General features: G+C 42.1%; 1 protein-coding gene across 1 annotated transcript in view; it reads left to right on the top strand.

Annotated features, from left to right (window-relative positions):
* Positions 1-148: 148 nt before the first annotated feature.
* The window catches only part of TOP6BL (TOP6B like initiator of meiotic double strand breaks), a 97,552-nt gene continuing 85,175 nt past the window's right edge, over positions 149-12,525 (top strand). Inside the window, exons 1-3 of the mRNA XM_086676819.1 lie at positions 149-272; positions 2,255-2,393; positions 9,634-9,687. Of these exons, the coding sequence (XP_086532945.1) occupies positions 243-272; positions 2,255-2,393; positions 9,634-9,687 (223 nt within the window). The 5' untranslated portion in view covers positions 149-242. The remainder of the gene's footprint in view (positions 273-2,254; positions 2,394-9,633; positions 9,688-12,525) is intronic.

Here is a 12,525-nt window from a genome sequence, read left to right as displayed (position 1 = left end):
GGCCAGCCCACCCGTCCGCCCACGGGCCCTCGCGGCTGCCGGCACCGCCCCACCGCTCCTGGCAAGCCCCGGCGGCTCGCGGCCTGGGGGCGGCGCGGCTCAAAGTGCGCAAGCGCGGGGGCCGGTGGGCGGGGCGCACGCGCGGGCGGGAAGAAAGCCGCGCGGCCTGGCGTGGGCGCCGGCGGAGGTCGACGTCCGGGCTGGCAGCAGGTGGTGGGCGTTGCTGCCGCTCCCCGCGCGGCATGGAGGGCACGGCGGTGGCAGTGTGCGAGGTGATGCCGGGAAGGGAGAGAAAGTAGAGGAGGACACTGTGTGAGAAGGGTTTTGTGAGGTGACCGCGAAGTTTGGGCAGAGGGGTCTGGCGGGGCCCGAGGTAGAGAAGGAAGGTTCAGGACTGAGGGGATTCGGGGACATTCCGCCTGCCTCATACGGGGCTGTGAGGAGCGGACGAGGGAGCAATTGGGCTCCCTTGGGGGAATGCCCGCGCGGAGGGGGTGGCACCGGCCCCAGGGCTCCGGAGGCTGAAGTGTTTGCCCGGCGTTAGCGGACACCTAGGTTCAGGTCGGGAGGCCAGCCTAGGGTGTCCCTCTTTGCCGAGAGGGCGCGCAGGAGGGAGGGATGGGCAGCCCGGGGCGGGAGTCCAGACCAGTCGGGGTGAAGTGGCAGTGAGGGAGAGCGGTGTTCGGCCGGCCGGTGGGCCACGTGTGGGGAGCACTGCGGGGGTCGGCCCGGGCGGCTGGGTGATGACGGACTGCGGTGCAGCACCCCCCCCCCCCCCCCCCCGGGTCTGACGGCACCGCTCGGGCCAGGGAACTTTCCAGCTGTGGAAGGTGGGACTGAACGCCAGGCGCCGCCTCGCCACGTGGGTTCATCCGTTGAGGCGCCTTCACTGCCGACATCTGATTGAGTTCTTAGCCGCTGGTCTTGCGAGGGGTTCTAGACAGAACAGAGCCACAGGCCAGACAGGGTCGGCGTGACGGCACCCGAAAGTTCTGGCCCTCTCGCCTCCTTCGTTCTCATCAAAGAAAGTTGGAGGGTTAGATTTTACAGACGACAGAACCTAGCCTAGAACCCAGGGCTTCTGACTCACAGGCCGGAATTCTTTTCCCAACTGCTCCCTCACGGATAAAGGAACTGCGGGAATATCGTAACAGAGGGAAGCACAGCGACAGAGGATGTGAGAAGGAAGGTGTTAGACTGTAGAAATGCCTGGAAACCATCGTTATAAACTATGGTACAAATTAGGATATTCATCCCCAAGTTCTCTTGCTGAGATCTTGCCTTTAAGAAAAGGGGTGGTAATTTTCCCTATGGTCCCTTAGTGTGTAAGTGAGTCTACTTTCATAAGTAATGGAATTAACTACAGTATATTTTCTTTTAAATTTGTCTCATCAAGAGTGAATGTTTTATCTAGACATCTTGGAAGACTGTTTAATTTAAAATATTGTGTGCAGTCTTCACCAAAGATGAACTTATTAAAAATGAAAGTTAATGTCTATAAGTATTAAAAATATATGCATATACACATAAGAATATATATGTATATGTGTTTATATACATATATATGTACAAATTGTGTGGGGTGTATATATCTACGTGTATATATACGTGTGTGTGTGTGTGTATATGCCAGGCATTGTGTTAAGCATTATGCTCTTATTTTGTTCACAGTTAGCAGCAGCCATAAGTGGTAGACTGTCCTCATTTTGGTAAATGAGGAAGCTGAAGTAGAGAGGAGTTAAGTAACTTGCCTAAAATCACATGGCATATCAGGGATTCAAACCCAGGCATCTGCCTCCAGAGCCAGTGATCTTTAACTAGTATTCCCATCCTCAGAAATGATGATTTAATGAAAGGTAAAGATGATTCATAACCAGATGCCACTTTTATTCATAATATTCATGTTGGCTTTTACTTGGGGAGAAAAAAAGACACAGGAAAAACAAACTCCCACTTAATTTTTCCGAATTATTATTTCCAGATGAACTTACCCTTTGAATAAAGCAATTTATTGTCACCACTTCCTGTCTTGTTGGGCATTGTGTTAATTTCTTATGCCTCCTTTCTTATGTCACTTTCCTAGTTATTTCTTCTGTTTAGACACAATACTTTGTTCTAAATGTGTGAATCTGACATTTTGCAAGTAAGAATATTATTTTTTGGAAATTAGAATCATTAATTCAGCTGTATCATATACATTTATTATTACTATGATTTCTAAAGATTTGTTTTCTTTGAATTGTACCCTTTTCAGATTTTGAAATATTTAATAATTCACTGGAAGTGTGAAACAGGAGTATCAAATGGAGCATTGCTGGAAGGACAGCTAGTGATTTCCATGGAAGCATTAAATTCTAATCACCAGGAAAATACTCTTCACTGTGTAACAACAAGTAAGTAGAGGAAGAAATAATTGATTTTTTGTTCTGTTATGATTTTTTCTGGTTATTTAAAAATTTCAATTAGTCATAATCTTTTATCATGTTATTCCAGGGTTATTCTATAGTTAAAAAACTTAAGTAATTATGTAATAAGTATCTGGTGATAGATTTACAAATGTGTCATACAGGAAAGGTGAGTAGAATGACTCTTATCAGGATTTTTTTTTTTTTTAATTCTTGTGAATTTGTTGTTTTTTTTTTGGGATATAAGGGATGCGTTGGGAAATGTCATGTGGGTTGTGCCTAACCAGGTAAATATCCATTCTAATCTTCCTGGGATAACTTCTGCAGCTTTTTCTTTTTCTTGGAGCTACTGCTCTTGCTGCCAGCAGCCTCTTTGGGTCCACTGCTGAGTGGCTTCTCCTTGGAAGAGAATTTCTTCTTTTTCTTGGGGATGCTCTTATTTCCTTCCTCTTTAACATCACTAACTGGTTCCTCTTTGAGGAAAGATTTCTTCCTCTTGGGAAGACTTCCACTGCCAGCTGTCTCTTCAGGATCGCTACTAACCAGCTCCTCCTTGGAAAAAAGATTTCTTTTTCTTGCATTTGGAGACAGAGGCAGATGGTCTTCTGAGGGTCTCCTGGGCTCTTGCTTTTTCTTCTTTGTGGGTCTCTCATTTGTCTCTTCACACTCCTCTGGGGTACTACTGCTGTTTTCTGAAGACATGAGGGCAGAGACGGCCAGCTGTGTCTTCTCCTTCATGCATTTCTTCTGCTTTTCCAGCTTCCTAGCCATCTCAGTAGCCGTTTCCTTTGCCTGAACCATCACCTCATTCATAACATCCAGATTCTTTCGTGGAATCTCTCCTGTCTCATAGAAGGACAGCTGCTCCTCAACTTGCTCTCGAAGTTTCTCTCCAAATACACTTGTGGGCACTCCAGAGAAGCAATCAATTCATGAGGCAATAGTGCATTTGTTTGCCAGGTATCGGGATATGTGGCCTTTGTTTTTAGCAGCTGCTTGGCCAATGAAGGTGGAGTGTAAAATGAGTCCATATTTTGGGGTGTTACCCTTTGTTATCAAGGCTCTGGAAATCTGGTCCATTTGCAGGACTCTGGAGATCACTCAGACACCAGGATTGGTTAAGAGGATTATTTTACTGGTTTAAGAATTCTCAAAAGCAATCTCATTCTTGCTCTTGGTTTTATCCTTCTCTCACAAAAAAATTATATTACATTGAATTTTATCTCCTTTTTCATGTCCAGTCTTTGATAGTTGGAAAAGGGCCAAAAAAAAAAAAGGGGGAAAGAAATCAAATGATGAATGGTGCATGCTTTGATAATCTTAACTTGCAGTTAGTTTGAAAGTAAACCTCTTCTATTAGCTTTTATTCTTTTTTTTTTTTTTTTTTTTTTTTTTTTTGCCTACAGTCCTGAGGGAAAGACGATGCATTGAGTGACACCCTGGAACAATTAATTTTCTTGAACTTTTGAAGTGATCACTTTTTTGTTTAGTTGTGTAGGTGTATATGAGAGAGAGAAAAGAGTGTGTCTGTCTGTAAGTTTATTGAAGGATACTTTGGAATGAAAGTCATCCTCAGTCCCAGTTGAGACTGAATAGTACTTTAGGTTCTACACAAGACATTTTCTCACTGAACTGAAATGCCCTGTCTTCTCTTTGAGTACCTAGCAGTAAACATCCTTGAGGAAGATATGATAGGTTGGTTTGCTGTTACTGTGCATGAACTCCACTCTGGACAGAATTCCCATCATTTGTAAGAACTTTTTGGTTAGCTACATGGCTAGGGTGATGTTGGTCTGTGTATGGTTGTGTTAGTTCATGCATTTGGAGACAGAGGCAATCCAATAAGCTGGCCAAGGTAGCGGGGTTGATATCACTCAAAGCAGAGGACTTGAGCCACATTAGCTTTTGGAAAGAAACCTAATTCCATAGGTATTTTGAGCCTAATGGACTTCTTCATTCCATGCGAAGTATAGGGAGCATTTATTTTCTCTTTATTGTGTTTATTATCTCTGATCTTTAATGATTTTCATAAATTTTTTGGTAGAAGGAAGGGTAATATATGCTTATCGTGAAACATTCCAATATTACAGATACATATATTGTGTAAGATGAGACTTTCCAGTCATTTTGTCCCTTAAGGTAATTATTAATTAACGTTCAATGTGCATTCTGCTGGATTTTTCCATGTATGTGTTCATAGCCTCTCACTAGGTAGATAAAAAGTCAGATTGTGAGTGTTCTGGGATGGAGAGATAAGAGAGAGATCTCAGCATTCAGTCTTTATGTTCATTCAGGCCATTTATTTATTTATTTATTTATTTATTTAAAATTTTTTTGTAATGTTTTTTATTTACTTTTGAGACAGAGAGAGACAGAGCATGAACGGGGGAGGGGCAGAGAGAGGGAGACACAGAATCAGAAGCAGGCTCCAGGCTCTGAGCCATCAGCCCAGAGCCCGACGCGGGGCTCGAACTCACGGACCGTGAGATCGTGACCCGAGCCGAAGTCGGACGCTTAACCAACTGAGCCACCCAGGCGCCCCAGGCCATTTATTTTTAATACAACTTTGGTCCTCAGCTGAAAAACCCATGCTTCTTCCTTTTCAAAGAATAACCCTCCACCCCCACCAAGGTTAGAAAGGATCAGTCCCTAGAATGCAGAGTGGAGGAGGGAATCTAAAGACCTGACTTACTCTTAAATTCATTTTTTCAATTGATTCTCCTCATGTTAGCTCCCACCCCACCCCTACTTCCAGGAGTTCCTGATTCTGCATTCCTGAATCTTCGGGGATTTTGTTGTATCACTTTGGTTGTTTCTTGGCCTTTGCCTATTCTGGCTTATAATTCAGTTTCTCAGGTCTCCTAAATCCTTTCTCACTAGTCCTTCTGCTTTTCAGTTTCTAGAATTTTATTATAATCATATCTATCTTTTCCCTGTCCTTGTGGGTTTATTCCTTTTAAAAATACTTTGTTTTCTATTGTTTCTATTGTTTCATTGCAGTTTCAGGAGGTAGTAAAAATAACGGGTATGTTCAATTTGTCATCTTTACCTGAAAGTGTGAAGTGGTGTGTTTGGTCTGAAATCTCTGATGATGAAAAACCATGTATTAGTTATCTAAGGCTGCTGTAACAAAGTAGCACAAACATAAAATAAATTTATTCCCTCCCATGTATGGAAGCCAGAAGTCCAAAATCAAGGTCAAAGTAGAATTGGTTCCTTCTGGAGACTCTGAGGGTAGAATCTATTATATGCCTCGCTCTTAGCTTCTGGTAGTTGCCAGCAAGCCCTTGGTGTTGGCTTGCAGGCGTATCATTCCACTCTCTGCCTCTACCTTCATGGGATATTCTACCCTGTGTTTATCTGTGTTTCTGTCTTCACATAGCCTTCTTCTAAGGACACCAATTGGATTTAGGTCCACCCTAACCATTATGACCTCATCTTAACTTGATTATATTTGTGAAGACCCTATTTCCACATAAAGTCTTATTCACAAGTACTGGGGCTTAGTTCTTCTAAATCTCTTTTAGAGTACAAAATTGAACTCCCAACACAGCAGCAAGTTTTATTACTTGAATGATCTTTCTATGAGAAACTGGGAGATCACTATATACTTTTTCCATCAGTAATTGAAGTCTTTAACATATTTATTGCAGGGTTTTTTTTTTTTTTTTAATGCATGCTACAAGATGTTTATATGAGTTAGGAGGAAGGAGTTACATAGTCCTCTAAATTTGTGGAATGCTGGTTAAAATCAAGAGAGTTTTGGGGCGCCTGGGTGGCGCAGTCGGTTAAGCGTCCGACTTCAGCCAGGTCACGATCTCGCGGTCCGTGAGTTCGAGCCCCGCGTCGGGCTCTGGGCTGATGACTCAGAGCCTGGAGCCTGTTTCTGATTCTGTGTCTCCCTCTCTCTCTGCCCCTCCCCCGTTCATGCTCTGTTTCTCTCTGTCCCAAAAAATAAATAAACGTTAAAAAAAAAAATCAAGTGAGTTTCATTACTTTGTATTTTCTCAGAACCTTTGATATGACAGTGTAGACTGAATCTTTAAAAATGGGCTATAGGAGTACCTGGGTGGCTCAAGTTGGTTAAGTGTTCAACTGTGACTCAGGTTATGATCTCTCAGTTCACCCTCATCTGGCTCTCTGCTGTCAGTATGGACTCCACTTTGGATCCTCTGTTCCCCTCTCTCTCTGCCCCTCCCCTGCTTGCATACATGCCCTCGCTCTCAAAAATAAATACATACATTTTTTAAAACGGCCTATGGTAGGGGTGTCTGGGTGGCCCAGTCGGTTAGACGTCTGGCTTTTGGTTTTGGTTCTGGTCATGATCTCGTTGTTTGGGGGTTCAGCCCTGCATCAGGCTCCGTGCTGACAGCTGCTTGGGATTCTTTCTCTCTATCCCTCCCCTGCTCGCTCTCTCTCAAAATAAATAAACTTAAAAAAAAATATTTTAAATGGGCTATAGTATGAGAATGCAAGCTGGTGTAGCCACTCTGGAGAACAGCATGGAGGTTCCTCAAAAAATTAAAAATAGAACTACCCTACAGCTCAGCAATTGCACTACTAGGTATTTATCCAAGGGATACAGGTGTGCTGTTTCGAAGGGACACATGCACCCCAATGTTTGTAGCACCACTATCAACAATAGCCAAAGTATGGAAAGAGCCCAATGTCCATCGATGGATGAATGGATAAAGAAGATGTGGCATATATATACAATGGAGTATTACTCAGCAATCAAAAAGAATGAAATCTTGCCATTTGCAACTACATGGATAGAACTGGAGGGTATTATGCTAAGTGAAGTTAGAGAAAGACAAATATATGACTTCACTCATATGAGGACTTTAAGACACAGAACAGATGAACATAAGGGAAGGGAAACAAAAATAATATAAAAACAGGGAGGGGGACAAAGCATAGGAGACTCATAAATATGGAGAACAGAGGGTTCCTGGAGGGGTTGTGGGGGGGGGGATGGGCTAAATGGGTAAGGGGCATTAAGGAACCTACTCCTGAAATCATTGTTGCACTATATGCTAACTAATTTGGATGTAAATTTAAAAAAAATAAAATTAATTTAAAAAATGGGCTATAGTATACAGCATTCTTCAAATATATTTGACCTCAACAACTTCTTTTTTTAATGTCATCTTTTGTTCTGTAGAGGGAATTTTAGGAATGGTGTTGCTCTAAAAATATGTGGTTTACAATTAAGTCTCTACTGTTATCTTTGCATTTGAAGGATAACACTCTTTTTTAAAATATATTTTTAATGTTTGTTTATTTTTGAAGGTGAGAGAGACAGAGTGTGAGCAGGGGAGGGACAGAGAGAGAGGGAGACACAGAATCTGATGCAGGCTCTAGGCTCTGAGCTGTCAGCACAGAGCCTGATGTGGGGCTTGAACTGCCACATGATGTGAGGCGAAGTTGGATGCTTAATGTTTAACCAACTGAGCCCCCAGATGCCCCTAGTACTCTTTTATTTTAGTACAGAGACATTAGAAGTACAGCTAAAAGTTGGGGGCAGGCTGGGGTGTGGAGCAGGCAAGATAATTGCTTTCTGAGTACATTCACCAGAAGTGACCCATTTTCAACGATTGTTGATATGGTGCTTGTTAAAACTAAAAGATGTTTGAGGAGACAGTATGACATATGCAATTGAGAAACATCATGGACACACTGTGAGATATATAGGTTGTATTTTTTTCTTATTAATGTTCAGCTCCTTGCTAATCGCTGGTGTAGGCCTGCTGACACCTGCCATCCCTCTCCCAAGTGACCAACTCTCCTTAAGCTAGAACCAGTGTATGCTTGTGAGGAATGTTAAGAAGAAAAAAGAAATGATTGTCTTTTATTGAATGTTCTATGCTACTTGGGCCCAGGCCTTTTGAAATATCATTTGTCCAGAATCATTCAAAATCTGGAAATCTAAAGCACTGCTGTAATAACATTTCAATAGAACTTTTTGTGATGATGAAAATATTCTATATCTGTGCTGTTCAGTACAGTAGCCATTAGCCACACTAATGATGCTAATGACCACTTGAAATATGGCTAGTGTGACTGAGGAATCTTATTTTTAATTTAATTTAGCTAAATTTAAATTTAAGTAGCCACATGTATCTAGTGGCTACTATATTTGGATAGCACACATCTAGAGAATGGTGTTGCCTCTCACTGTAGTTATTATTCTCAACTTTTTCACCCTGCTTGAAGAATACACATTTCTTGAGGGATAGGGACATTGATTTCTATGGCAATGATTCTTAAATTCTTAACTGTGGGTCGCATCTCTCTGGTGGGGAGGGGTAATGTTCAATTTGGAAAAGTCTCTGGGTGGTTTCTTTTCTTCCCCTCTTAGGTGCCTGTTTCCTCCTTTACCCTCTTCCTCTGAAGAATTATTGCTCTAGGGGTGCCTGGCTGGCTCATTCAGTAGAGCATGTGACTCTTCATCTCAGGGCTGTGAATTTGAGCCCCACATTGGGAGTAGAGTTTACTTAAAAAAAATTTTTTTTTAATTATTACTCTAAATATTCTGATATTCATAGTTTAGAACTCAGTGTGAAGAATTCTTAGGTAATAGTCTAATATTTTCTACTAAAGGGGTGCCTAGGTGGCTCAGTTGGGTAAGTGTCTTAACTTTGGCTTGGGTCATGATCTCACCATTCATGGGTTCCATCCCCACTTCAGGCTCTGTGCTGACAGCTCAGAGCCTGGAGCCTGCTTTGAATTCTGTGTCTCCCTCTCCCTGCCCCTGCCCCTGCCCCGCTCATGCTTTGTCTCTCTCTCAAAAATAAATAAACATTAAATTTTTAAAAAATATTTTCTACTAAAGAGTAAATTGTTTCAAAGAAAGGCCAGCTTTTTAAATTGAATCTTACACTGGAATATGGGTTATTGGCATGATATATTCTGGTTAATAGTTACAGTGTGCAGTCTTCCTATAATCCTTTTCTCTCAGGAATAGTAATAGCTAAAGAAGCAGCCTTGGTGTTGGATATGGGTGAAAAGGCTTGCCATTTGGTTTTCATTTCTGCCCCCCCGAGAGTTGTTGTAGCCTCATAATGTTTCTTTGGTGTCTCCATTTTTAGTAAACTCGTTACATAGTGGTCACCTTTTTAACGTATTGTATCTATAAGCAGTGTTTTTAGGCTTCCATAAGATTCTTTAGATAAAATATGTTTAATTGTTTTATTTGTGATATTTCTTTGTATTCTGTTTCTTACAGTTGCTTCTGCAGGAAGCACTTATGGTGGTTTGGTTCTCAAGAAGTTCATAAAAGGTAAAGAATTACTCTGCTTTCAAGAGATAAAGTCTCTTCCTGGCAGTGAATTTGTTATTTTCTGAAAGAGACAAACTGAAAGATAGGGTTGCTAGATTTAGCAAATAAACGTACAGGATGCCCACTTAAATTTGAATTTCAGATAAACAATGAATAATTGTGTAGTGTATGTTCCATCCAGTATTTTATCCTGTATTTTATCTGACAATCCTACTGAAAGATGATCTATAAAATTGTATACATACAGCGATGAACAAGACACCTAGGTCACTATAGCTTCTCTGAATACTCTCTATAGTGGCACCTGGGTGGCTCAGTTGGTTAAGCATCTGACTTCGGCTCAGGTCATGATCTCGCAGTTTGTGAGTTCAAGCCCCACATTGGGCTCTGTGCTGACAGCTCAGAGCCTGGAGCCTGCTTCAGAGTCCGTGTCTTCCCCTCTCTCTGCCCCTCCCATGCTCATGCTCTGTCTCTCTCTCTCTCAATAATGAATAAATGTTAAAAAAAAATTGAATACTCTCTATAGAAACTCAGGCAAAATGATCCCAGATAGAAACTGAAATTTTTGGTAAAGTATTTGTGCAAAGAGGTAACGTGTGAAGAATGCTTTATTGCAAATTATTTTGTCTAGTGTTAATACTATTCCCCACATGCCAAAGTTGGTATGGTTTAAGAGCTTTTGGTGACCTTGGCTTTAGTTCTTCTTTCCTTTGAGCTGAGAATAATCTAAAGCTGAAGGATATACATTTATTTTAAGGAGACCAAAATGATCTGAGAACTGTGCTTTCATATTTATCATCTGTGGTTGTCTAGTTTGTGAATTATCCAATGGGCCTATCTTTTCCTAATGAGTGGTTAGTTTACACATTTTACAAAGTAATGTTTTTAAGTTTATTTTTATTTATTTTTGAGAGAGAGAGTGCGTGGTGCGCACACACAAGTGGGGGGATGGGCAGGGGACGGAGGCAGAGAGAGAATCCTAAGCACTGACAGCATGGAGCTCTACGTGGGTCTGAACTCACAAACCCTGAGATCATGACCTGAGCTGAAATGAAGAGTCAGAAGCTTAACCAATTGAGCCACCCAGACACCTCTACAAAGTAATTTTTTAAAAGAAACCATCTCCAACTAAATTTGGAATGTAAGTAGCTTGTGATGGTTTAAAAAAACAACTTACATTTGTCATTATTTTAAGAAAATGTTCTATGTGTTAAATATGGAAACAATAGGGGCGCCTGGGTGGCGCAGTCGGTTAAGCGTCCGACTTCAGCCAGGTCACGATCTCGCGGTCCGTGAGTTCGAGCCCCGCGTCGGGCTCTGGACTGATGGCTCGGAGCCTGGAGCCTGTTTCTGATTCTGTGTCTCCCTCTCTCTCTGCCCCTCCCCCATTCATGCTCTGTCTCTCTCTGTCCCAAATAAATAAAAAACGTTGAAAAAAAAATTTTTTAAAAATATGGAAACAATAAAGCTACATTAGAGCAGTGTAATTTTATAAATGTTTATGAAATGTATTGCCATTGTACTTTTATTTTTATATTATCATTGTACTTTTATTTTTCTTAATTTTTTAAATATTTGATTTATTGTTGAGACAGAGCAGAGCACAAGCGGGGGAGGGGAAGAGAGAGAGGGAGACACAGAATCTGAAGCAGGCTCCAGGCTCTGAGCTGTCAGTACAGAGCCTGATGCAAGGTTTGAACCCATGAACCATGAGATCATGACCTGAGCCGAAGTTGGACATTTAACCAACTGAGCCACTTAGGCACCTTACCATTGGACTTTTTTTTTTTTTTTACTTTTTTTTTTCAAAGTTTATTTATTTTTGGGACAGAGAGAGACAGAGCATGAACGGGGGAGGGGCAGAGAGAGAGGGAGACACAGAATCGGAAACAGGCTCCAGGCTCTGAGCCATCAGCCCAGAGCCTGACGCGGGGCTCGAACTCACAGACCGCGAGATCGTGACCTGGTTGAAGTCGGACGCTTAACCGACAGCGCCACCCGGGCGCCCCAACCATTGGACTTTCAAAAACTAATGTTTCTTAGTGCTTTAAAATTTTTTTAATGTTTTATTTATTTTTGAGAGAGAGTGAGTGAGCAGGGTAGGGACCGAGAGAGGGGGAACAGAGGATCTGAAGCAGGCTCTGTGCTGACAGTAGTGAGCCCGACGTGGGGCTTGAACTCATGAACTGTGAGATCACGACCTGAGCCGAAGTCAGATGTTCAACTGACTGAGCCACCCAGGTGCCCCTGAAATTTTTTAATGTTTATTTTTGAGAGAGAGAGGCAGAGTGCGAGTGTGGGGGGGGGGGGGGGCAGAGAGAGAGGGAAACAGAATCTGAAACAGGCTCCAGGCTCTGAGCTGTCAGCACAGAGCCTGACATGGGGCTTGAACTCACGAACCATGAGATCACGATTTGAGCCAAAGTCGGATGCTTAACTGATTGAGCCACCCAGGTGCTTCTCTTAGTGCTTTTTAAAATGAAATCAATTAAAAATTTTAATTTAGAACCAAATTGCCAGTAACTCAATTACTGGATAAACCAAAGTACCTTCCGTTATCTTGGTCATATCAAAGAAAAAGAAGAAATTATTTTTATAACTCACATGATGAATGACTTTAAGGACATAAACAATATAGGAAATAATTTTCCCTTTTGGAACTTCTTTTTTGAGTTAATTTTTATTTTTTTATTGTTATTTTTAAAGTTTTTATTTGAGGGGCGCCTGGGTGGCGCAGTCGGTTAAGTGTCCGACTTCAGCCAGGTCACGATCTCGCGGTCCGTGAGTTCGAGCCCCGCGCCGGGCTCTGGGCTGATGGCTCAGAGCCTGGAGCCTGTT

The sequence above is a fragment of the Puma concolor genome, chromosome D1 (genome assembly GCF_028749965.1).
Source record: "Puma concolor isolate L17-30 chromosome D1, mPumCon1.1.hap2, whole genome shotgun sequence".
In the NCBI taxonomy this organism is placed as follows: Eukaryota; Metazoa; Chordata; class Mammalia; order Carnivora; family Felidae; genus Puma; species Puma concolor.
Note: the sequence above shows the minus strand (reverse complement) of the source record. Positions and strands in the feature narration are given on the sequence as shown.